The sequence below is a fragment of the Schistocerca gregaria genome, chromosome 2 (assembly GCF_023897955.1).
Source record: "Schistocerca gregaria isolate iqSchGreg1 chromosome 2, iqSchGreg1.2, whole genome shotgun sequence".
Classification (NCBI taxonomy): domain Eukaryota; kingdom Metazoa; phylum Arthropoda; class Insecta; order Orthoptera; family Acrididae; genus Schistocerca; species Schistocerca gregaria.
The window spans coordinates 370,440,578-370,464,246 of NC_064921.1; the positions used below are offsets into that span (position 1 = coordinate 370,440,578).

A 23,669-nucleotide genomic window follows, 5' to 3' on the forward strand; every position below is an offset into this window, starting at 1 on the left:
ACAGGGCAGCCACAGCTTGCGCTGTATGCGCCCGCGCATTGTCGTGTAAAATGATGGGTGGGTTGCGCAGAATGTGTCGCCGCTTCTTTCGCAAAGCTGGTGGCATGTGACGCTCCAAAAACGAACGGTAATATTGTGCGTTGACGGTCTGCCGTGGAGGAACGTAATGCATTAAGATAACATGACAGTCGTACACGAGAATCACCGTAACTTTCACGATACTGAGGCTCTGACGCACTTTCGACCATAATGACGCCATTCGTTCAGTTTTGGTTCCTACGATGTGGCCATGTCGCATCCAGTGTTACGATACCGCGTAAGAAAGCCTCTCCTTCGCTCTCATAGCGCTACAAGTGTATCTGAGAAGCGTCGTAACACATCAATTTCTGCATTTCCATCAGTTCATGCGGAACCCAAAGTGATGCAATTTTTCGCATGCCCGGGCGTTCCTTCAGGATGCGAATCACAGACGTAAGCGCTAATCCGGTTTCAGGGCGAGGTCACGAATCTTATGGCGTCGAACACTGTCCTCTAACGCGTCAAACACCATGCACTTCTTCAGAGGCGCTCGAATTACCTGCCCGATGCATGTCTGCAACAGTTTTCCGACCCACGTTGAAGGCTTTTGCCCAATGTTCCACTGTTCTGTACGGCAAGGCCGATTCCCCGCACGCCTCTCGAAGACCTTGATGACACTGTCGTGCTGTACGACCTCTGGCACATTCAATCTTGATCCAACTCCGTTGTTCCTGTTTCTAAAACATAGTGACGTCGTCACGTTAGACCGCTCACTCTCAAGTGACTGTTTCCCTCGATCGTGCGCACGCAGTTGACGGGGACGGACGAGTCCATTTGCTCGGAGGTAAGGTAAGTATGTCAACAACGTGTGCTATCAGCGACAATAGTAGATTTCATTGCATAGTGTCTCCACAGCGGTGTTGCCACTAATTAAGTTCCAATCTACGTAGATGTGGCGATACCCTAGATTCTTCTTTATATTGGGTCATTTGAAACCCGAGTTCATTATTACTGCTTTTGCTTTAGTACCCTCAGTTTCAGTTCCTGTGAAATCGATGAAAATGTGGACATCACTTAGACCCTTCATATATGAACACAATTTATTTGGGTTTTCTGAAAGACTTTCGACAATAGTCATCTGCAGCTGTGATTGAAGGCTTCCCACGTTGCCTCTGAACAGCTACATGCCTTTCATTTAGTATTTATCAACCTATAGCCCAATTCTTTATCCTGTGCGTATTGTGTAGCAGTCCGTATTACCTTAGAACTTTCCTTACAGTAAATGTATGTCACTGCGCGTCCCTCCAACTTTTAACTTTTGTGCTGCGTGCATGGCCGACTCTTCTTCCAAACTTCAATAACAGTTCTAATATCTGACGACACTAGTGCCTCTTCATCCAATTGACTGAACACATGAATCCCTCTGTTTATTTTAGTATCCTGTGTTCTGTAGTAATTAAATCTCTGCTACCGGAGATCGTGACGATGCCTGCCGTTCCACTGACGTCCATTGGAACGTAGATAATTTGGGGAATTTCTCTGTAGTATCCCAACATCAAGAACCCGTTTCCATGTTCTTCCATAGTTATAGCCGCTATCCCAAACAACGTTATTGTAGCGCGTTCTGACCTTTGGGGCCTCTTTAATGAGAGTATTTTGAAGAGTGAGGGACAAAATGTCTGTTTTCATGAAACATATGTTTATGCTTGTTGCTGGTGTTGTAAAACAATAACTCTAACCTGAACCGAGGCTAGATTTATTGCGATGTCCAAAACCGTGATCTCAACGTTGACGGATTACAGAGAAATTGTAAGAGTAATGTACATTCCAACAGGTGCCACGGTCAACAAATCATCTGGCAACGTGAAGACAGCCAGACTTTCCGACAAAGACCGTGGAAATTACCGTCAAAAGCTCGAGTTTTTATTCTAATTACGATTCGAGAAGAAATCAAGAGTATTTTGTACACGAATCCTGGCTGTACAAGCGAACCTGATAATCTCGTGTTAAATTGTTGTGTTACTGTCTAAAATCGACTTATGGCAACAATAAATGTTCAGCGTCGCTTAGAGTGAAACAAGCACAGCAGTTATTGGCGTTTAGAGCACTGAAAGAAGAGTTTATGGAGTGATGCATTATGATGCTATGTGACTATAATAAATTAATGGGCAGCTACACACAGAGATCCCTTGTGGGCTGTAGTTATCATATGGCAGCGAAACTTCGTAGGTATTCTAATGCGTTAATGTTGAACCGATTTTCCCTGGAAAAAATTAATTCAAATTTTGGCCACCAGGTGCAAATCTGGCGCTGTAAAGCACCTCGTCGACACCTCCTTTGTTCGCTTTGAACAAACTGTATTAGCGGCAGTAATAATAAAATCAACGTTATGCCTTTCTCACTTGTTTGACCCTTTCTTCCCACGTCCCGTTCCTAAGCCACTGCATTTGCAAACGTTTCTATACGTCTTTCTCGCAGTCACGGGGCCAGATTTGCACCTGGTGGCCAAAATTTCAACTATTTTTTTCCAGTGTACATCGGTTCCGCATTAACGCATTAGAATATATACCAAGTTTCGCTGCCATACGACAATTACAGCCGACACTGGACATGTGTGAGTAGATACACGTTAATTTTAGCCACTCAGTACATGGCGCGGCGCACTGCTTCTAGTCGTGGGCGCGTCTAGTGGATGCTGAGGGAACGCTGTTCACCTGAGTGTGTCGGGGATAGTCGGGTATAGAGCGATTCTCTGTGATTCTGTTTATGTATTAAGGATTAAATTGTTAGCTTTTGACAAAACGATATACGAGGGTTGGAACTTAAACAGAGGTACATGTTTGCACCTGTCACTGTCCTACAGCGTTGTGTAGAACCCCTTTGCCAGCGATGTGGAAGTCGTAGTATACCGTTAGCAGAGCTTGTTCTGTCAAATCTCTGGAACAGTTCTGAAGCGAATGATCCGAGTGGTTCCTTCATCTTTGGAATCAAATCAAAGTCACAAGGAATTAAGTCGGGGGAGCATGGTGGATGGTACAGTACTTCCCAGTCCCATCGACAGAACAGAGCAGCCACAGCTTGCGCTGTATGCGCCCGCACATTGTCGTGCAGAATGATGGGTGGGTTGCGCAGAAAGTGTCGTCGCTTCTTTCGCAAAGCTGGTCGCAGGTGATGCTCCAAAAACGAGCAGTAATACTGTGCATTGACGGTGGCATTCGTTTCAGAACTGTTCTAGAGATTCGACACGCAGTAGACCGCTACATTCGCATGATCAACAGAACAAGCTCTGCTAACGGTATACTACACCTCCTACATCGCTGGCAACGGGTTCTACACAACGCTGGTGACTAATCTCAAGGACAGTAACAGGTGCAAACATGTAACTCTTTTCTATCGGTTGTGAACAAATAGTTGCCACTATTTGAGTTACAACCCTCGTATACGTTCAAGAAAATGTTTAAAAGTTATGGCGTGCTTCCCATTTATTCCGGAATCGATTTTTGTCGTGGCTGTTGACTTTGGTACAAAGAGCAACGTGTGCCTGAGGAAACGAAACGGTAGCTCCTGCTGTACACATCAGACTCTGTTGTTTCTTGGCATAGCAGACATTCAACCGCGCACACTTAGAATAGACAGGGAAGTGCACAGATTTGTGCCTTTTTTGCCGCACAGTGTTGTAATAAAGCAGATGTGGACGTCCTCTGTACGTCATTAAGGCGCAGCAGACGACGATTCATTGGCTCTGCAGAAGGAACGTCGATTTTGTTCGCTTTTTTCGTATTTTTGCGCACAAAGAACGTATTTGAGGGCCCTTTATGTTGAAAGGCACGTAACACAATCATTACATGACAGCATCTGCCTAAGAGTAGCACCAAATGTGAAAGCTATTTAGTAATACCAAAAACCGTGTGTTTACGACTGATTAGAACTGAGACATCCCTCTTCTCGAACTGTACAGACTGGTTACAATTAAACTGCGGCTACTCATAGAGATACAGTGTGGGCTGTAATCGTCGCACGACAACGAAACTTGATACATATGCTAATGCGTAAATGTGGAAGCTATATAGGCTGGAAAACCTTAGTTCCAATTTTGGCCGCCAGGTGCAAATCTGGCGCTTTACACCGTTTGGAAGACGGTACGACAGCCACGCTGTCGTTTGAGAAGCCATTACGTAAGAGGACAGTACGGCTATCGAGAAGACAGACCGCGCGTTGTAAGTGAAACTGTTTTACGTGAAGGGCAGCGATTACAGTACTGCATTGAGAGAGTGTCACCAACTGAGAGGTCTGAGCAGAGGCCCGATGTATGATGCCATTAAATGGTTTAAGGAAGATGATAACGGAATTCGAAGCCAACGGCCTTGCCGCACTGGTAACATCGGTTCTCGTCAGATCACCGAAGTTAAGCGCTGGATTGCACTTGCGTGACCACCCGGTCTGCCGAGCGCTGTTGGCAAGTGGGGTACACTCAGCCCTTATGAGGCAAATTGAGGAGCTATGTGAAAAGTAGCGGCTCCGGTCACGACAACTGACAACAGCAAGGAGAACGGTATGCTGCCCTCACGCCCCTCCATATGCGGAACAAGTGACGCCTATAGAGTGAGGGTGACACGGCGGTCGGTCAGTACCGTTAGGGTGTTCCGAGGCCTGTTCCGAAGGAGTTTAGTTTAGTTGGTTAATTAAATTCGAAAACACGTCTGAGCTTTGTAGACACTCGAAGAGGAAGACTTCCAATGCCGGTGGGAGTCACTGACGACATAGCTGTTGCTGTAACTGACCATGCAGCACGTGCCCTGGGTAGCGCTAGTGCTCGTGCAGTGTCACGAGAATTGTCCGTTCCATGGTCAACAGCACGTAAAGTTTTACAGTCTATATTACACCAGTGTCCGTACAAGATCCATATGGTGCAGCAACTGAAACCTCATGATCCGCAGCAAGGTTCTGAATCTGCTCCTCGGTTCCCGCCACGGATCGAAACTGATGAAACATGATATGACAGTGTTCAGTGGAGTGATCAGACACATTTTACACTACACGGTGCAGTGAATACACAGAAATCCCGATGTTGGAGTAGTGATGAATCGCGTGTTGTGCACAAGAAGTCACTGCACTCGCCATTAATGATTGTGTAGTGTGGATTCGCAAGCATCTTTATTCTCCGTCCATTCTTCTTTGAAGAGAATACGACCAGGGGGCCTGTCAGGTGTACCACAACGGCTGGACGTTAGCAGTATCTTGTTGTACAGCGTGACTCCTGCTTCGGAAGAGTGCAGATGTGTGGAAATCACTGTCTTCATACAAGATGGGGGCAACGTCTCATGCTCCTCGCGCAGTGGCAGACCTGGTTAACGCAAGCTTCACAAGCTTGTTATGTCCGGAGATTTTCCAGATGCATAGCCTGTAAATCACCTGATTTGAATCCATGTGACTTTTGGCTCAGAATAATTACAAGAACGCGTTACCCTGGACGCGTTCGGTCTCTACCTTATCAGAAAGCCAGCGTAAAGAAAGAAGTTGATCAGATCCCACCGGAACTGTTGCAAGCATCTGTTGATCACGTCGCTTTACGGATGCAGCATCTCGTCGCCGTCTCCGCTGCTCATATTGAACCAACTGTGAAAACGGTTGTTAATAATAAAATCAATCACAGTGCCACATTGGCAACTAGCGATCACAATTGGAAATATTTTTTTTTACAGCGTAAATCGTTTCGTCATTAACGCATTAGAAATTTTACCAAGTTTCGCTGCCTCACTACGATTACAGCGCATACTGGACTTCTTTGAGTAACTGCACTTTAATCTATTATAACCATCCGGTATTTTTATTGCAGTTATCTCCGATCCAAGGGAATGGCTCTACGTAGTCCTTTGTTGTGTTTGCGCAGTTTTGTCCATCTAGAGTACAATTTTTCAATTAAATCTGGTTTTCCACTTATAACAATGAGCCATATGCCCCATTAATTCGTGAGAAGTGGCTTACGAAATCCACTTTTTACGAAGAAACACTGATTACGCAAACAGCAACCCTGTAAAACGCTTCCCTTCAAAATTATTTCTGACACTCTCCAAGAGTGTATTACAGGTCTCCTACTGTTGGTTGGTTGGTTGGTTGTTGTGATGTTTAAGGGGGACTAAACAGCTAAGGTCATCAGTCCCCTACTCCTACTGTTCAAAACGTTCTAGTGGATAACGTCGGAATCGTAATGAGGCTGCCCATGGGTGTTATTGTTGTATATAGGGCAGTTGCAAAAGACAGTTGCTTGAAGTAAAATACAGGGTGACTTGCAGAGGACTGAATTAAAATGAGACATGACATAGAAGACAGGTTGGAAACCGGCGAACGTACTTTTATGGCTAATGTAGATTTACAGAAGTTTTAATAATGTAGAACAGAGTTACCTGTATGATAGTATGTAGGTAGCTGAGATGAAATACGGGGAAAGAAAGATTATCTACAGCTTGTACAAGAACCATGTTGCAGTTAGAAGAGAAGGACAGGAAAAGGATGCAGTAATTGTTAGTTATTCAATCTGTATACTGAGAAAACAGTCCAGCAAAATAAGGAGATATCTGGAAAGGAAATTAAAGATCTGGGAGAAGAAATAACAACTTTATGATGTGCATATGGCAACGTAATTCTTTCAGACGCGGTAAAGTTCTTGGAAGAGCAACTGAATGGAATAGGTAGTGTCTTGGAGAGAGATTGTAAAGACAAAAGTTAAGCAAGGATAATGGAAAGCATTCGAATTAAATCAAACGATGGTGATGGAATCATATTGGGAAATGGGTTGCATGTGGATGCTTTTCAATTTGCAGAGCAAAAAGTTAATAATGATACAACTAAAGAGGATATAAAATGCAGAATTACAGTAGTAAGAAAAAGACATGTTAGCATAGAATATAAATATAAATATTAGGACATTGTTTCTGTAAATATTTGTATGATTGTACAGTTATATCGATATGACACACGGACGATAAGCGAGACAGAGAAAAAGAGAATAGAAGCTTTTGAAATATGGTGCTACAGAAGCATGCTGAAGATTAAGAGGATCGGGTAGCTGCTGAAGAGGTGGCGAATTCGTTCGCGAGGAATAGAAATTTATAGCATAACCTGACCCAAAGAAGGGATCGGTTGATATAACACGCCGTGATAATTAAAAAATAATGAATTTCTCACTGGAAGAAATTGTAGGGGGTAAAATGAGTAAATGGCGACCAAGACTTGATTATGATAAGCAAGCTCAAGTGAGTGCAGGTTTTAATATTAATCCCAGAATACTGGAGGGGGGGGGGGGGAATGTTAAGTTACTATTAAAACACTGTATGTTATTCGCTAGTCAGTTATTAGATCTCCATTGCTATGTTACATACAAAATAGGTACAAAATGCCCTGTTTTATAATGACAATTTCACTGCTCCAAATGTTATGGGAAAAGAAGCCGTAATTCATGATATTCACTAGTCACACATTACTATAATTATTATGACTCCAAGAGTATGTATCCACAAAATGAGTAGAGAGTCTTCTGCTTTCTTCACGGTCACCCCGGGATTCTTCAACAGGGTCGTCATTTGCTATTTCAGCGCCTGGGTCTACATCACTGTCATCTGTACATACAACGTTAACTTGCTGAAGAAAAGATTCCTCTTCACTGAATTCCCCATTATGTGTTTATCAGCTTATTAAAGCTAATTGCCCAGTATATCAGTGTCAAAATCGAACTCAGAGCCACCCACATTGTGCTAATTTTAGCAGCAAAAGACGAGATTAGCACTGATGAAGACCAAAATGTGACACAACGTAAAACTCTCCCAATTGTGCGTGCTTGACATTACACGTAGTATGCCACACTGAGAAATTCTACATAACAAGTATGGCGACTATTAGAAACAGGCACACCATTAGCAAACATTCGTAACATTCACGACAAAGGCACCAGTTCCAGCAAACCACTGGTGTCAGGCAATGAACAATTCAGGCATTGTTATCAACTATTTTTTCCATGAAGGTACTCATGAGCAAATGTCACTGAAGTGTCCAGATTGGCCGGAAGAACGGAGAGATACCGACTGCAATCGTAAATTTTACGAGAATCTGGTAATACAGGATTAATGCAGAGAAGAAGGGGCTTGCATAAGACAGACAAGCGTGGAGAGCCGCTTCAAAACCAGACTTCGGACTGACGAATGCAGCGATGTATAGAGCGGAATTAGGCGGGGAGCAACATTGTTGTACAATCACTGGAAAGTCAAAAGTGTTAAATACCGGGTGATCAAAAAGTCAGGATAAATTTGAAAACTGAATAAATCACGGAATAATGTAGATAGAGAGGTACAAATTGACACACATGCTTGGAATGACATGGGGTTTTATTAGAACCAAGGAAATACAAACGTTCAAAAAATGTCCGACAAATGGCGCTTCATCTGATCAGAATAGCAATAATTAGCATAACAAATTAAGACAAATTAAAGATGACGTTCTTTACATGAAATGCTCAATGTGTCCACCATCATGCCTCAACAATAGCTGTAGTCGAGGTATAATGTTGTGAACAGCACTGTAAAGCATGTCCGGCGAGGCATTGGCGTCGGATGTTGTCTTTCAGCATCCCTGGAGATGTCGGTCGATCACGATACACTTGCGACTTCAGGTAACCCCAAAGCCAATAATCGCACGGAGACCTGGGAGGCCAAGCATGACGAAAGTGGCGGCTGAGCAGACGTTCATCACCAAACGACGCGCGCAAGAGATCTTTCACGCGTCTAGCAAAATGGGGTGGAGCGCCATCCTGAGTAAACATCGTACGTTGCGGCAGGTGTTTATCAGCCAGGCTGGGGATGATGCGATTCTGTAACGTATCGGCGTACCTCTCACCCGTCACGGTAGCAGTCACTGACGTTTTGCTGCCCAGCGCCATCTGTCGGACATTTTGTGAACTTTGTTTTTTTTTGGGGGGGGGGGGGGGGTGGGTTCTAATAAAACCCGATGTCATTCAAAGCATGTGTGTCAATTTTTACCTCTCTATCTACATTATTCAGTGGTTTATTAAGTTTTCAAATTTATACTGACTTTTTGAACACCCGGTATTTTACAGTATATGTCTGGCGTGATTTTGAAGGGAAATAAATCTATAAAACTATCGGATTCGTTCGAAGTATCCTAAGGAAATTCTAGTAACAGCTTACGAAACCCTTGTTCTAGATGTATTTAACTTCTGGCTATAACCATCGGCATCTTTTTGATTAATCTTTCCAGACGATGTTCTGACAGTCCCCACCGACATCTGCCTCCGTTTCTGGCCGGATCGATCGCTGTTGTGATGTGTCTGGCTTCCACGCTCATCCTTTACGTGGAGGCGATTCATGAATAGCGCAGCAGGCAGGTGAGAAGGGCATCGTTTCTAAGAGCGCTTTCATGTGCACACACCTGGGCCGCGCTCCGTAACAAGTAATCTCGGGCCACAATGAGGGCTCGCCCGCGCCCGCGCGCCACGCTTACTTAGCGACGACCGGGGAGGCGGCAGCGGCTGCGGCTGTGAAAGGCGGGCAGTCGGCGGGCTGGCAGCGCGCTTTGTGCAGGCGGCGCGCCGCGCATGCGCACTCACCAGACGTGTCCCAGACGGCGAAGCGGATCCTGTAGTCCGCCACGTTGTACGTCGACGCGTACTTTTCGAAGCCGGTAGGCGTGTACACCTGCAACAAGAGAACGCTCGCTGCAGCCACAGCTCCGACCTCTTCAACATCTGCACTCTGAAAATTGAGACCGTTGTACTGTAAATTGTCTAGCTGTCGTAGGTTCACGTGATGCACAGTGCTGCGTGCTCCGCCAGCTGTGGTACACAGCTATACGCACACAGGTGCCAAATGCCAGAATGGTCTCCAGCGTGGCTCCACGTAGTTACCTCAAAATAAAGCCGCGCCTACTCGCCAACACAAATTTCATCCAAATTACTGACAAACAGAGATTGACTAGACCTGAAACTGACAGACGTAGGAGCTCCAAGGCAGCGCATACACAGTAGAATGTTTCCTTTGAGAATTTTTTATTAATTTGTTTGTTTTCAGTTCTTGCGTTACTCACAGTGCGAATAAACCGAAGTAACGCTGAATATACTGCTTTTACTAATATCTTCTTAAAAGGGCTGAAAAGAAAAGGCAAAAGAAAATTGCAAATAGTTACCAAGAAATGAGTGTAGAAACAGCGCCCGCAGGGGACTGTGAAAATAGCTTTTCAAGAAGAGAACGCACTTAAAATGTACAAGACTATCGTTTGTCTCATTTTGACATGCGAGCGGCTCTTGGCAAATGTACGCAAACAATAACTTCTCCAGTTTTTACGTGTCTATCATCAACCGTGAAATAAAAAAAGAACCCAATGTTACACTCAAGAGCCAAAGAAACTGGTTCACCTGTCTAATATCGTGTAGGGTCCCCGCCAACACGCAGAGGTGCCGCAACACGACGTGGCATGGACTCGACTAATGTCTGAAGTAGTGCTAGAGGGAACTGACACCATGAAGCCTGCAGGGCTGCCGATAAATTTTCTGAACAGCACGTTGCAAGGCATCCCAGATATTCTCAATAATGTTCATGTCTCGGGTGTATGGTGGCCAGCTGAAGCGTATAAGCCCAGAAGAGTGTTCCTGGAGCCACTCTGTAGCGATTCTGGGCGAGTAGGGTGTCACACTGTCCTGCTGGAATTGTCCAACTCCGTCGGAATGCACAATGACATGAATGCATACACAGGTGATCATACAGGATGCTTACGTAAGAGTCACCTGTCAGAGTCGTATCTCTACGTATCAGGTGCCCCATATCACTCCAGGTGCACACGCCCCATACTATTGCTGAGTCTTCACCAGTTTGAACAGTTCCTTGCTTACATGCAGGGTTCATGGATTCATGAGGTTGTCTCCATAAGGGTACACGACCATCCGCTCGATACAATTGGAAACGCGAGTCGTCCAAGCAAACAACATGTTTCCAGCCATCAACAATCCAATGTCGGTGTTACGGGCCCAAGCAGGGCGTTAAGGTTTGTGTCGTGCAGTCATCAAGGCTACACTATCGGGCCTTCGGCTCCGAAATCCCAGATGGACGATGTTTCGTTGAATGGTTCGCACGCTGACACTTGTTGGTGGCCGACCACTGAAATCTGCAGCAATTTGCGGAAGGATTGCTCTTCTGTCACGCTGAACGATTCTCTTCAGTCGTTGTTGGTCCTTTCTTGTGGGATCTTTTCCCGCCCACAGCGATGTCGGGGATTTGATGGTTTACCGGATTCCTGATATTCGCGCTACACTCGTCAAATGGTGGTACGGGACTATCCCCATTTCATCGCTCCCTCGGAGATGCTCTGCGCCATCGCTCGTGCGCCGACTATAACACCGCGTTCCAACTCACTTAAATCTTGATAACCTGTCACTGTAGCAGCAGTAACCGATCTAACTACTGCGCCAGACACTTGTTGCCTTATATAGGCGGTGCCGTGTGCAGCGCCGTATTCTGCCTGTTTACATATCTCTGTATTGGAATACGCATGCCTATACCAGTTTCTTTGGTGCTTCAGTGTATATGCGAAGTCTTCGAGTATGCCTTATAATTCCCTACCGGAAATTTATTTGTAGTTCCCATATTTTCCCTTACCTGTGCTTTCATGCTTTTTCTAAAGAAATAAAAATAAATAAAACAAATAAACGGACCATTATTTTGGTTCATTTGCAGTACATATCACGCAAAAATGAACAAAAATGAAGAAAAAAGAATTTCCACATAGGAGCTCGAACGGACGACTCACGATCTCTTTTGTACTCTACTTACAGCAGCGAGCAGTGCCCTGAAAAAATAAGTAAGACAAATTGGTCATATTTACCTCGAACAACGCCACAAATGCTTCTTTTTCTTAACGCTAGGCCTGCAGATCCCACTTTTGTGACTTTCATTTCTGGCCAAGTTCTAGAAACACTACAAATCTCAATGAAATCGGCGATGATTAGCGAGCGAGGACTCCTTGAGAGCGTACACATAACAGTAGATTTAAAATGGTTCAAATGGCTCTGAGCACTATGGGACTTATTCATCTGAGGTCATCAGTCCCCTAGAACTTAGAACTACTTAAACCTAACCAACCTAAGGACATCACACACATCCATGCCTGAGGCAGGATTCGAACCTGCGACAGTAGCAGCAGCGCGGTTCCTGATTGAAGCGTCTAGAACCGCTCGGCCACATCGATCGGCTGCTACAACAGCCGATTCGTAGTAGATAGTCACGTCACGTCATGTCACGTCCATTCGCTTACCCCAGCACCGAATGATGAAAGTAAAGTTATGAGTGATACAAAAGTCGGAGTACAATGTCGAACTTGCGGAAATAAACAAAGCCAAAATTCATTAATGGCTAAAGCAAACTTAATAATATATGTCCTTCAGCACTTTTGTGTGGTAAAGTGGTGAGAAGTGAAACAACAATTCAAAACATTGACATCCATTTGCTTGTGAAAATATATACATACAAACACATCAAAAATACTTTTAAGGGAATAAATAGAGGCTATTTACCTTATTCATTACGTATTTCCTTACGCAACTAATAATATCATAAAAAGCTGTATTTTTCTCCTTCATTGGAGCTGACGTTTTCAATTAAAGTTTGTTAAGTGTTGCTCATTGTGTTACTAACAGGGGTTCACTTCGTACTATTTTGATGTTGGGAGCCTTCGTTATTTGGTGAATAAAACACCCACCACAGTTATTTGGCCTCAGAAAGTAGGATTTCTCGTTAAGTATTAATTGTATTTTTCTTACTTGTCACTTCTTCTTCCGTGTGTTTTTGCTTATAGGAAGCTTTAATTGTGGAATGCTATTAATAGTGTTACATAGATTTCGTGTTTGTTTTGAATACAGTCAGAGAGAGTCCCTTTAGTCAGCCATAGTGCCAGTAGTGCTAGTGTTCGTTTTGAATACGGGTCAGAGACAGGTAGTGCTATTTTCATTGTTTTCTACAAGAAGTGGTTAGCAATCACAGTTTAGTCCATAATCAGCCGCCTTTAGTGAATTAGCAGTCTAGTTAAAAGTTGATTAAGTCTCTTCAGTAAATTGATTCCATAGGTTGGATAGGATCTGTGACTGCTGTGTACGGACGCAGGAGGAGCTGGCCACTTTTCGCGAACAGCTGAGCGAGTTGATGGCCGCGGTCAGCCGTCTTCAGGCTGCTGCCTCGGAATATAGCGGAAGTGGGGAGTCTGGTGCGTCGCAAGGTACACCCCAGGTGTTACATGCTTCACCCACTGCCCCTGCTGTCGAGACATCTTCGCGGGTACCGGGCGCGGTTGGGCCACCCTCTCCCCAAGGGGAGTGGCGGGTTCAGCGGCGTTCGCGGCGCACGAGGCGGAGGGGCAATGTGGAGGCTGGCCGTGTGGCATCGCCCGCTCTGCCTGTGAGTGGACATGTGGCCGCTCCTTCAGCAAGGTCCGAGCAGGCAAACGGGGGGAGGGGTTTATTAGTTATTGGGAGCTCCAACGTTAAGCGGGTGATGGAGCCCCTTAGGGAAATAGCGGAAAGGTCGGGGAAGAAGGTCAGTGTTCACTCTGTCTGCTTGCCGTGGGGTCTCATCCAAGATGTGGAGGAGGCCATGCCGGCGGCGATAGAGAGCACTGGGTGTACCCGACTTCAAATTGTTGCTCATGTCGGCACCAATGACTCCTGCCGTCTGGGTTCAGAGGTCATCTTCCGTTCGTACAGGCGGTTGGCGGAATTGGTGAAGGCGGAAAGCCTCGCTCGCGGGGTGGAATCAGAGTTAACTATATGTAGTATCGTTCACAGAACCGATCGCGGTCCTCTGGTTTGGAGCCGAGTGGAAGGCTTAAACCAGAGGCTCAGACGATTCTACGGAGAGCTGGGGAGCAAATTTCTCGACCTCCGCTATCGGGTGGAGAAATGTAGGGTCCCCCTGAATAGGTCAGGCGTGCACTACACGCCGGAAGCGGCTACAAGGGTAGCGGAGTACGTGTGGATTGCACATGGGGGTTTCTTAGGTTAGAGAATTCCCTCCCTAGGCCCGACAAGACGCCTCTTGAGACGCGGAAAGGTAGGAGTAGGCAGAATGCAACAGGGAACAACAATATTAATGTGCTAGTAGTAAGCTGCAGGAGCGTCTATATAAAGGTCCCAGAACTGCTCTCATTAATAAACGGTCACAACGCCCATATACTACTAGGGGCAGAAAGATGGCTCAAAAAAGACGTAAGCAGTAATGAAATCCTAAACTCAGATCGGAATGTATACCGCAGAGACAGGCTGGACAGTGAAGGGGGAGGCGTGTTTATTATAGCGATAAGAAGGAAATTGACGGAGATCCGAATTGTGAAATGATTTGGGTGAAGGTCACGGTTAAAGCAGGCTCAGACATGGTAATTGGATGTCTCTATAGGCCCCCAGGCTCAGCATCTTTTGTGGCTGAGCACCTGAAGAATAATTTGGAAAATATTTCGAGTAGATTTCCCCATCATTTTATAGTACTGGGTGGAGATTTTAATTTGCCGGATATACACTGGGAGACTCAAACGTTCATAACGGGTGGAAGGGACAAAGAATCCATTGAAATTTTTTTAAGTGCCTTATCTGAAAACTACCTTGAGCAATTAAACAGAGAACCGACTCGTGGCGATAACATATTAGACCTTCTGGTGACAAACAGGCCTGAACTGTTTGAATCAGTTAAAGCAGAACAGGGAATCAGCGATCATAAAGCGGTTACTGCATCGATGATTTCAGCCGTAAATAGAAATATTAAAAAAGGTAGGAAGATTTTTCTGTTAAGCAAAAGTGACAAAAAGCAGATTCCAAAGTACCTGATGGCTCAACACAAATGTTCTGTCTCAAGTACAGATAGTGTTGAGGATCAGTGAACAAAGTTCAAAACCATCGTACAATATGCGTTAAATGAGTATGTGCCAAGCAAGATCGTAAGAGATGGAAAAGAGCCACCGTGGTACAACAAACGAGTTAGAAAACTGCTGCGGAAGCAAAAGGAACTTCACAGCAAACATAAACATAGCCAAAGCCTTGCAGTCAAACAAAAATTACGCGAAGCGAAATGTAGTGCGAGGAGGGCTATGCGAGAGGCGTTCAATGAACTCGAAAGTAAATTTCTATGTACTGTCTTGGCAGAAAATTCTAAGAAATTTTGATCCTATGTCAAAGGGGCAGGTGGATCAAAACAAAATGTCCAGACACTCTGTGAAGAAAATGGTACTGAAACAGAGGATGACAGACTAAAGGCAGAAATACTAAATGTCTTTTTCAAAAGCTGTTTCACAGAAGAAGACTGCACTGTATTTCCTTCTCTAGATTGTCGCACAGATGACAAAATGGTAGATATCGAAATAGACGACAGAGGGATAGAGAAACAATTAAAATCGCTCAAAAGAGGAAAGGCCGCTGGACCTGATGGGATACCAGTTCGATTTTACACAGAGTACGCGAAGGAACTTGCCCCCGTTCTTGCAGCGGTTTACCGTAGGTCTCTAGAAGAGCGAAGCGTTCCAAAGGATTGGAAAAGGGCACAGGTCATCCCCGTTTTCAAGAAGGGACATCTTTAAACTCACTCGCCCAACGACGCACAGTACTCACATCAACACAATCACCATAAGCTGCTATCATTCTCTGATTAGTCTCCTTTGGGGTGACACCTTCTGCTGTCAAGAATTAAATGCTGCACGTTGGTTAAATCGCATTGACCGACCGTCTGCGCGGCGTTCCACACTTTACACTGTAACAACACAACCGTTAAATGGTAAGGCTTCCCGCCAACTGGAGCTGTAGAGAAGAGGCTACGAAACAAACCAGTACCTGCCGCATACCGATGCTGCCAACCTTTTAAGAGTTACGAAGGTGGAGGCACTACTTGTCAGTCAACCCTCGCTGTAGGCATCTTCGAAGCCTTCATTGATTTCTCGTGCAGCAGCATATGAAACTTTAGCCTAGAAAGTCATTCAGGGGTCTCTGAAGCCATGTATTACCAGGAAACTGTCTCTTCTCTTACCCACTAACTTTGGCGCAATCTTTAGATATCGTCATTGGGTTTTCATTTCGTACCCTTACTCACAAGTTATCACTTTGATTTTTAGCAACTAAATAAATAAATTAATGGAACTTGTAGATAAATAGGTTCAATATATAGATTATGATTCTACATGTCTATGAAGAGAATGGTGCAGGTGATATCAGCTACTGAAATCCCTCAATATTTGAAAGGTAGGCTGATACAGCATAACTAGACGCTGGAATTTAGAGACTACAACAAAACTAAAATTAATTTTATGGCTAGTCCCTTTTAATGTTATCCGTGGCAGCAATACAGCACAGCGATACGTCGACAACGTTCTTCGACCCGTTTTGTTGCACTTCAGGTTAAGCCATCCTTGGCTTATATTTGAGAAAGTGAATGCCCGCCCGCAGAAGAAAAGAGTTTCTACTGTCTTTGTGCTTGCCAAATCCTGTCTTGGCCAGCAAGATCGCAGGATCTGTCCCCAACTGAGAACGTCTGCAGCATTATGGTCAGGGCCCTCCAATCAACTCGCGATTTTAATTATCTACGCGCCAGTTGGACAGAATTAGACGAAATGGGAGATACGATACTGCGTGAAGAGTTTGACAGAGCACTGAAAGACCTGTGTCGAAACAAGGCCCCCGGAGTAGACAACATTCCATTAGAACTACTGACGGCCTTGGGAGAGCCAGTCATGACAAAACTCTACCAGCTGGTGAGCAATATGTATGAGACAGGCGAAATACCCTCAGACTTCAAGAGGAATATAATAATTCCAATCCCAAAGAAAGCAGGTGCTGACAGATGTGAAAATTACCGAACTATCAGTTTAATAAGTCACAGCTGCAAAATACTAACGCGAATTATTTACAGACGAATGGAAAAACTGGTAGATGCGGACCTCCGGGAGGATCAGTTTGGATTCCATAGAAATGTTGGAACACGTGAGGCAATACTGACCCTACGACTTATCTTAGAAGAAAGATTAAGGAAAGGCAAACCTACGTTTCTAGCATTTGTAGACTTAGAGAAAGCTTTTGACAATGTTGACTGGAATACTCTTTCTCAAATTCTAAAGGTGGCAGGGGTAAAATACAGGGAGCGAAAGGCTATTTACAATTTGTACAGAAACCAGATGGCGGTCATAAGAGTTGAGGGGTATGAAAGGGAAGCAGTGGTTGGGAAAGGAGTGAGACAGGTTTGTAACCTCTCCCCGATGTTATTCAATCTGTATATTGAGCAACCAGTAAAGGAAACAAAAGAAAAATTCGGAGTAGGCATTAAAATTCATGGAGAAGAAGTAAAAACTTTGAGGTTCGCCGATGACATTGTAATTCTGTCAGAGACGGCAAAGGACTTGGAAGAGCAGTTGAACGGAATGGACAGTGTCTTGAAAGGAGGATATAAGATGAACATCAACAAAAGCAAAACGAGGATAATGGAATGTAGTCAAATTAAATCGGGTGATGCTGAGGGAATTAGATTAGGAAATGAGACACTTCAAGTAGTAAAGGAGTTTTGCTATTTAGGAAGTAAAATAACTGATGATGGTCGAAGTAGAGAGGATGTAAAATGTAGACTGGCAATGGCAAGGAAAGCGTTTCTGAAGAAGAGAAATTCGTTAACATCGAATATAGATTTAGGTATCAGGAAGTCGTTTCTGAAAGTATTTGTTTGGAGTGTAGCCATGTATGGAAGTGAAACATGGACGATAACTAGTTTTGACAAGAAGAGAATAGAAGCTTTCGAAATGTGGTGCTACAGAAGAATACTGAAGATCAGGTGGATAGATCACGTAACTAATGAGGAGGTATTGAATAGGATTGGGGAGAAGAGAAGTTTGTGGCACAACTCGACTAGAAGAAGGGATCGGTTGGTTGGACATGTTTTGAGGCATCAAGGGATCACAAATTTAGCATTGTAGGGCAGCGTGGAGGGTAAAAATCGTAGAGGGAGACCGAGAGATGAGTACACTAAGCAGATTCAGAAGGATGTAGGTTGCAGTAGGTACTGGGAGATGAAGAAGCTTGCACAGGATAGAGTAGCATGGAGAGCTGCATCAAACCAGTCTCAGGACTGAAGACAACAATAACAACATCCAAAAACTCCAGCAATCAGTGCCAAGCCGAAGGGTCAGAGGCGGATCAACATGCTACTGACTTGTTCAATTTGTGAAGCTCTTTCTCTTGAACAAATCATCTAATTTCTCTGAAATTGTTATCATTTGTTGTCTGTACATGTACTGCATCACATCTACCAACTTACTTTTTATTCTGATAATTCCTTCGTGGTGCTCCGTTTCTTTTTTTCTTAGAGTATTAACATAGTGTAAGTAGGCTGTTTAGGTTTTTATGTTGGTAGCGCCACGTAGTGCTCTGTATGAAAATCACTGATTGTGCCGTGTGCAATTTGCGGCTGGTTGACATTGCTGGAATATTCGCTATGGTAGTGGTGGGCGGTTGGACATGAACAGTGCGTAGCGTTGTGCAGTTGGAGCTGAGCCGCCAGCAGTGGTGGATGTGAGGAGAGGGATGGCGGAGTTTTGAGAGCGGACGATCTGGACGTGTGTCCGCTAGAAAAAGCAAATTTGTAACAGTGGATGTCATGAACATATACACTCCTGGAAATGGAAAAAAGAACACATTGACAACGGTGTGTCAGACCCACCATATTTGCTCCGGACACTGCGAGAGGGCTGTACAAGCAATGATCACGCGCACGGCACAGCGGACACACCAGGAACCGCGCTGTTGGCCATCGAATGGCGCTAGCTGCGCAGCATTTGTGCACCGCCGCCGTCAGTGTCAGCCAGTTTGCCGTGGCATACGGAGCTCCATCTCAGTCTTTAACACTGGTAGCATGCCGCGACAGCGTGGACGTGAACTGTATGTGCAGTTGACGGACTTCGAGCGAGGGTGTATAGTGGGCATGCGGGAGGCCGGGTGGACGTACCGCCGAATTGCTCAACACGTGGGGCGTGAGGTCTCCACAGTACATCGATGTTGTCGCCAGTGGTCGGCGGAAGGTGCACGTGCCCGTCGACCTGGGACCGGACCGCAGCGACGCATGGATGCACGCCAAGACCGTAGGATCCTACGCAGTGCCGTAGGGGACCGCACCGCCACTTCCCAGCAAATTAGGGACACTGTTGCTCCTGGGGTATCGGCGAGGACCATTCGCAACCGTCTCCATGAAGCTGGGCTACGGTCCCGCACACCGTTAGGCCGTCTTCCGCTCACGCCCCAACATCGTGCAGCCCGCCTCCAGTGGTGTCGCGACAGGCGTGAATGGAGGGACGAATGGAGACGTGTCGTCTTCAGCGATGAGAGTCGCTTCTGCCTTGGTGCCAATGATGGTCGTATGCGTGTTTGGCGCCGTGCAGGTGAGCGCCACAATCAGGACTGCATACGACCGAGGCACACAGGGCCAACACCCGGCATCATGGTGTGGGGAGCGATCTCCTACACTGGCCGTACACCTCTGCTGATCGTCGAGGGGACACTGAATAGTGCACGGTACATCCAAACCGTCATCGAACCCATCGTTCTACCATTCCTAGACCGGCAAGGGAACTTGCTGTTCCAACAGGACAATGCACGTCCGCATGTATCCCGTGCCACCCAGCGTGCTCTAGATGGTGTAAGTCAACCACCCTGGCCAGCAAGATCTCCGGATCTGTCCCCCATTGAGCATGTTTGGGACTGGATGAAGCGTCGTCTCACGCGGTCTGCACGTCCAGTACGAACGCTGCTCCAACTGAGGCGCCAGGTGGAAATGGCATGGCAAGCCGTTCCACAGGACTACATCCAGCATCTCTACGATCGTCTCCATGGGAGAATAGCAGCCTGCATTGCTGCTAAAGGTGGATATACACTGTACTAGTGCCGACATTGTGCATGCTCTGTTGCCTGTGTCTATGTGCCTGTGGTTCTGTCAGTGTGATCATGTGATGTATCTGACCCCAGGAATGTGTCAATAAAGTTTTCCCTTCCTGGGACAATGAATTCAAGGTGTTCTTATTTCAATTTCCAGGAGTGTATATATATATATATATATATATATATATATATATATATATATATATATATATATATATGACTTTTGAACATTATTGAGGTAAATACATTGTTTGATTGTTTGTTCTCTATCAAAATATTTTATTTGGTGACTACGCATGTCAGTAGTTAGTGCCTTCCGTAGTTAGAATCTTTTATTTAGCTGGCAGTATTGGCGCTCGCTGAATCGCAGTAGTTCGAGTAATGAAGATTTTTATGAGATAAGTGATTCATGAAAGGTATAGTTTATTATTAGTCAGGGCCATTCTTTTGTAGTATTTATTGATAGTCAGATTGCTTTGCGCTGAAAATATTGTGTGTCAGTTTAGTGATGATCAGAATAAGTAAATAGAGAAATGTCTGAGTACTTTCAGTTTTGCACAACTGTTTGAAAATCTAATAACGTAGAGGTTTACCAGCACAGTCATTCTTAATTTTCCAAAGGCGACGTTTCAGTACGTGTCAAAATGAAACTGATTAGATGAGAGAATTATCTTTGAGGAATCGGAACAATGGAGAAATAAAAACGAAAAAGGAAAAGAAAAGAACTACGTGGTCGCAAGAACGCAAGGATACCAAACTCAAAGTCGAAAGAAGAGCGATCAAATCTCTCTCTGGCCACACATTTATGATTTCGGGATTTCCCTAAATCGATTAAGTCAAATTTCGATACGGGTACGTTGACAAAGACATGGCCAATGTGCTTCCTTTTATCACCAATCTCGTGCTTATTCTTTACTAACATCATGCTTGTCCGGACGTATAGCGAAAATCTTCCTTTCTTTTCGGGCGCAAATGAGTCCACTAAGAATGGAATTGAACGCTATTGAACTGCACTTATATGAACAAATGCATAGTCCAATGAAAACGTAAAGGAGAATGTAAAGCTTTGTGGCTTACAGGTTGGAGCTACGATTTCGATTTGGCTCCACTTAAGTGACTCGCGTGGCAACATCGCTGGTAAGTAAAAAAAGCGCATCGCTTTTGATCTCTCAGGCCAGTGTTCATCCTGTTCCAGATCTTTCCATATCTTTCATAGAATTCAGATATGACGCACAATAATCGAACCTTCAACTTTTGGGTCAATAGCCGTCGAAGGTAAGCAAGATGACACTGTTAACTATTTGTTGTCCGGTATAATAAACAAAGAGCCACCTGTTGGTGAAAATCGAAAGAGATTACACCTGGGGAAACATAAAAAAGACGTATACACTACAGCACTTCATTAGAACGTTTTTCGGAAAGACAAGTGAGGTCATTTCACCTCTAGACTGTCGTACACATCCACATGCTGATTACAAACTAGGGCCACTTGTACACATCGAACAATAGACTGCCATGTTCTGAGAGCCCAGTATACACTACATTTAAAGACACAAAATAATACAATAATTAGCAGAACAGTTTATATCACAGAGTAATACTAAAAACGCATAAAAACATAACAAATTATACGATAATATTTCTGTAAAATGTTTTCACTTAAATAACTTTACTGGTTTACAAAAACAGAAGCAGAGAAATGAACAGTTGCAATTTTAAAGAAACACAACAAGAACTAAAATTTATTTCTCTCAAATATTAAATTTCTTATCTGTTATTTATCTAAGACTCAAACAGAATGCTTTATTGGACTATTTGTACGATGTGGCTGTTCTTCGTCACCTCAAAAAAAGAGATAGCAAAAATTTAAACTACCAGGTATCTTCTTGTGTTTAGAGTTTTCCTATCTGTTGAACTACTGAGCATAATAAAAAACAAAAACAAAAAAGAAGAAACAGCGCCGTTACTTTTAACAGCGAGAAAGAGAGGGGGTAGGACAGGAGGGGAGGAAACAAAGTCTAGGATCCACATTGCCGTTAAGAGAGATTACGTCTTTGCCCGTGTTATGAAGACCATGTATTAACTCCATTGCGATGCCGAGAATGAACATAGGTTGCCAGTTGTAGACAACTCATCTATAGGTAATTGCATGTCCTCTTTAGAAGTGCCCTCCTCCATAGCTGAATGACTTAGAGCGAAAAAAAAAGAAATTTTGAGCGCGGCTGTCTACCATGCAGAGGGCCAGGGTTCGATTTCTGGTCTTGCCAGGGGTTTTACCTTGAAGCGAGGATTGGAACGAGGTGCCCTCAGCCTTGAAGTGCCAGTGAAGGAGCTACTTGGTCGAATAGCAGCGGCTCCAGGTCACGGAAACTGACGTCCCCCTATACTTCATCCGCTGACGCCATTGGCAGAGGGCCACTCGGAGGTCCGTCGATAACGACTCCCCGCCAGGTCACACACGTCAAGTTTACGTTTACTACTTTGCAAGTATTTCCGAAGTTGTTACAGGATCTAACTGATACAGTTCTGTTTTGGCATACTAACGAAACTTATAATAAAACTATAGGAGCAATAGGAACTAAATAATAGTAAAATTATTACTTATTGATATTAATACTCAGAGAATACATTGGATGGAAAAAATATGGAAACATCGAAATCACAGCACATTAACATGCATAATACAGTTAAGAGACCCACTGGCATTCAGAGCAGTTTCTAGTCGTCTCGGAATGGAAGTACGGCATGGTTTTCAACGAAACTGTGTATCACACTTCCTGCAATATAGTGGCTAATTCAGATAACAATATGCAGGTGAATAGCGATCACGCACCTTTCTCTCCGAAGTAGACCAGGGAGCCTCAGTAATATTGACATGTGGCAATTCACCCTCGTACTCTCGAAACCAATCCCGGACGATGTCACACGTGTGAACAGGGCCCCTATCATCTTGGGGCAGAGCATTACCAACGGGGATCAAACATTCTGCCTTAGGATGGACCTGACCAGCCAAAATGGTTAAATAATCCTTGATATGAATACGAACTTGCAGAGTAAACATGGCTCCCATGGAATACCACCATATGGTTTCCCAAATTATCACCGAACTCCTGCCACCATTCACTCTCTGGACCTAAACTCGGCCAGAAGTTGGAAACAGTGTGAAACAAGACTCACCAGACCAAAAGACTTTTTTCCATTTATCCTTAGTCCAGATTTTATGGCTTTGTCACTGCGTTGTCCTGTTTGGGGCATTTACATCACTGATGAGTGGTTTTTGGATTCTAGATCGTCCTTCAATATTCACGCTTATGGAGCACGCTTCATGGTGGTGTGCTGACAACGTTCGCGGGCGCGACATCTAGTTCTGCTTTTGCACCGGTCGTCCCTGTATTTTTCATCACACTCGTCTCGACAGGCCGTCTGTTACAATCACTCAAGACACACTTTCGCCCACATTGTGACACTGGAGATGTCCTTTTTAAGCTGTCACTGTATGCGGTATAAATATTCGACACGATTTATCTTGTTTTCGTAAGGACTCACCACACGAAGTCTGAATTCACTCAGTTCAGACGTAGTGCACCCACAACTACACAGTACACTGCTGTTATGACCAGGATTGACACTTGAAACGTACTGGCGACATTGCATAGATGGCGTTCCTGGCCAGTTGCACTGAAGCGCCGAAGAAACTGGATAGGCATGCGTA

The 23,669-nt window shown here is 44.6% G+C and overlaps 1 protein-coding gene across 1 annotated transcript in view; it reads right to left on the reverse strand.

Annotated features, from left to right (window-relative positions):
- LOC126319774 (ras-like GTP-binding protein Rho1) overlaps positions 1-23,669 on the reverse strand; it is a 275,497-nt gene that overhangs the window by 62,777 nt on the left and 189,051 nt on the right. The window contains exon 2 of the mRNA XM_049993520.1: positions 9,635-9,722. Coding sequence (XP_049849477.1) covers positions 9,635-9,722 — 88 coding nt within the window. The remainder of the gene's footprint in view (positions 1-9,634; positions 9,723-23,669) is intronic.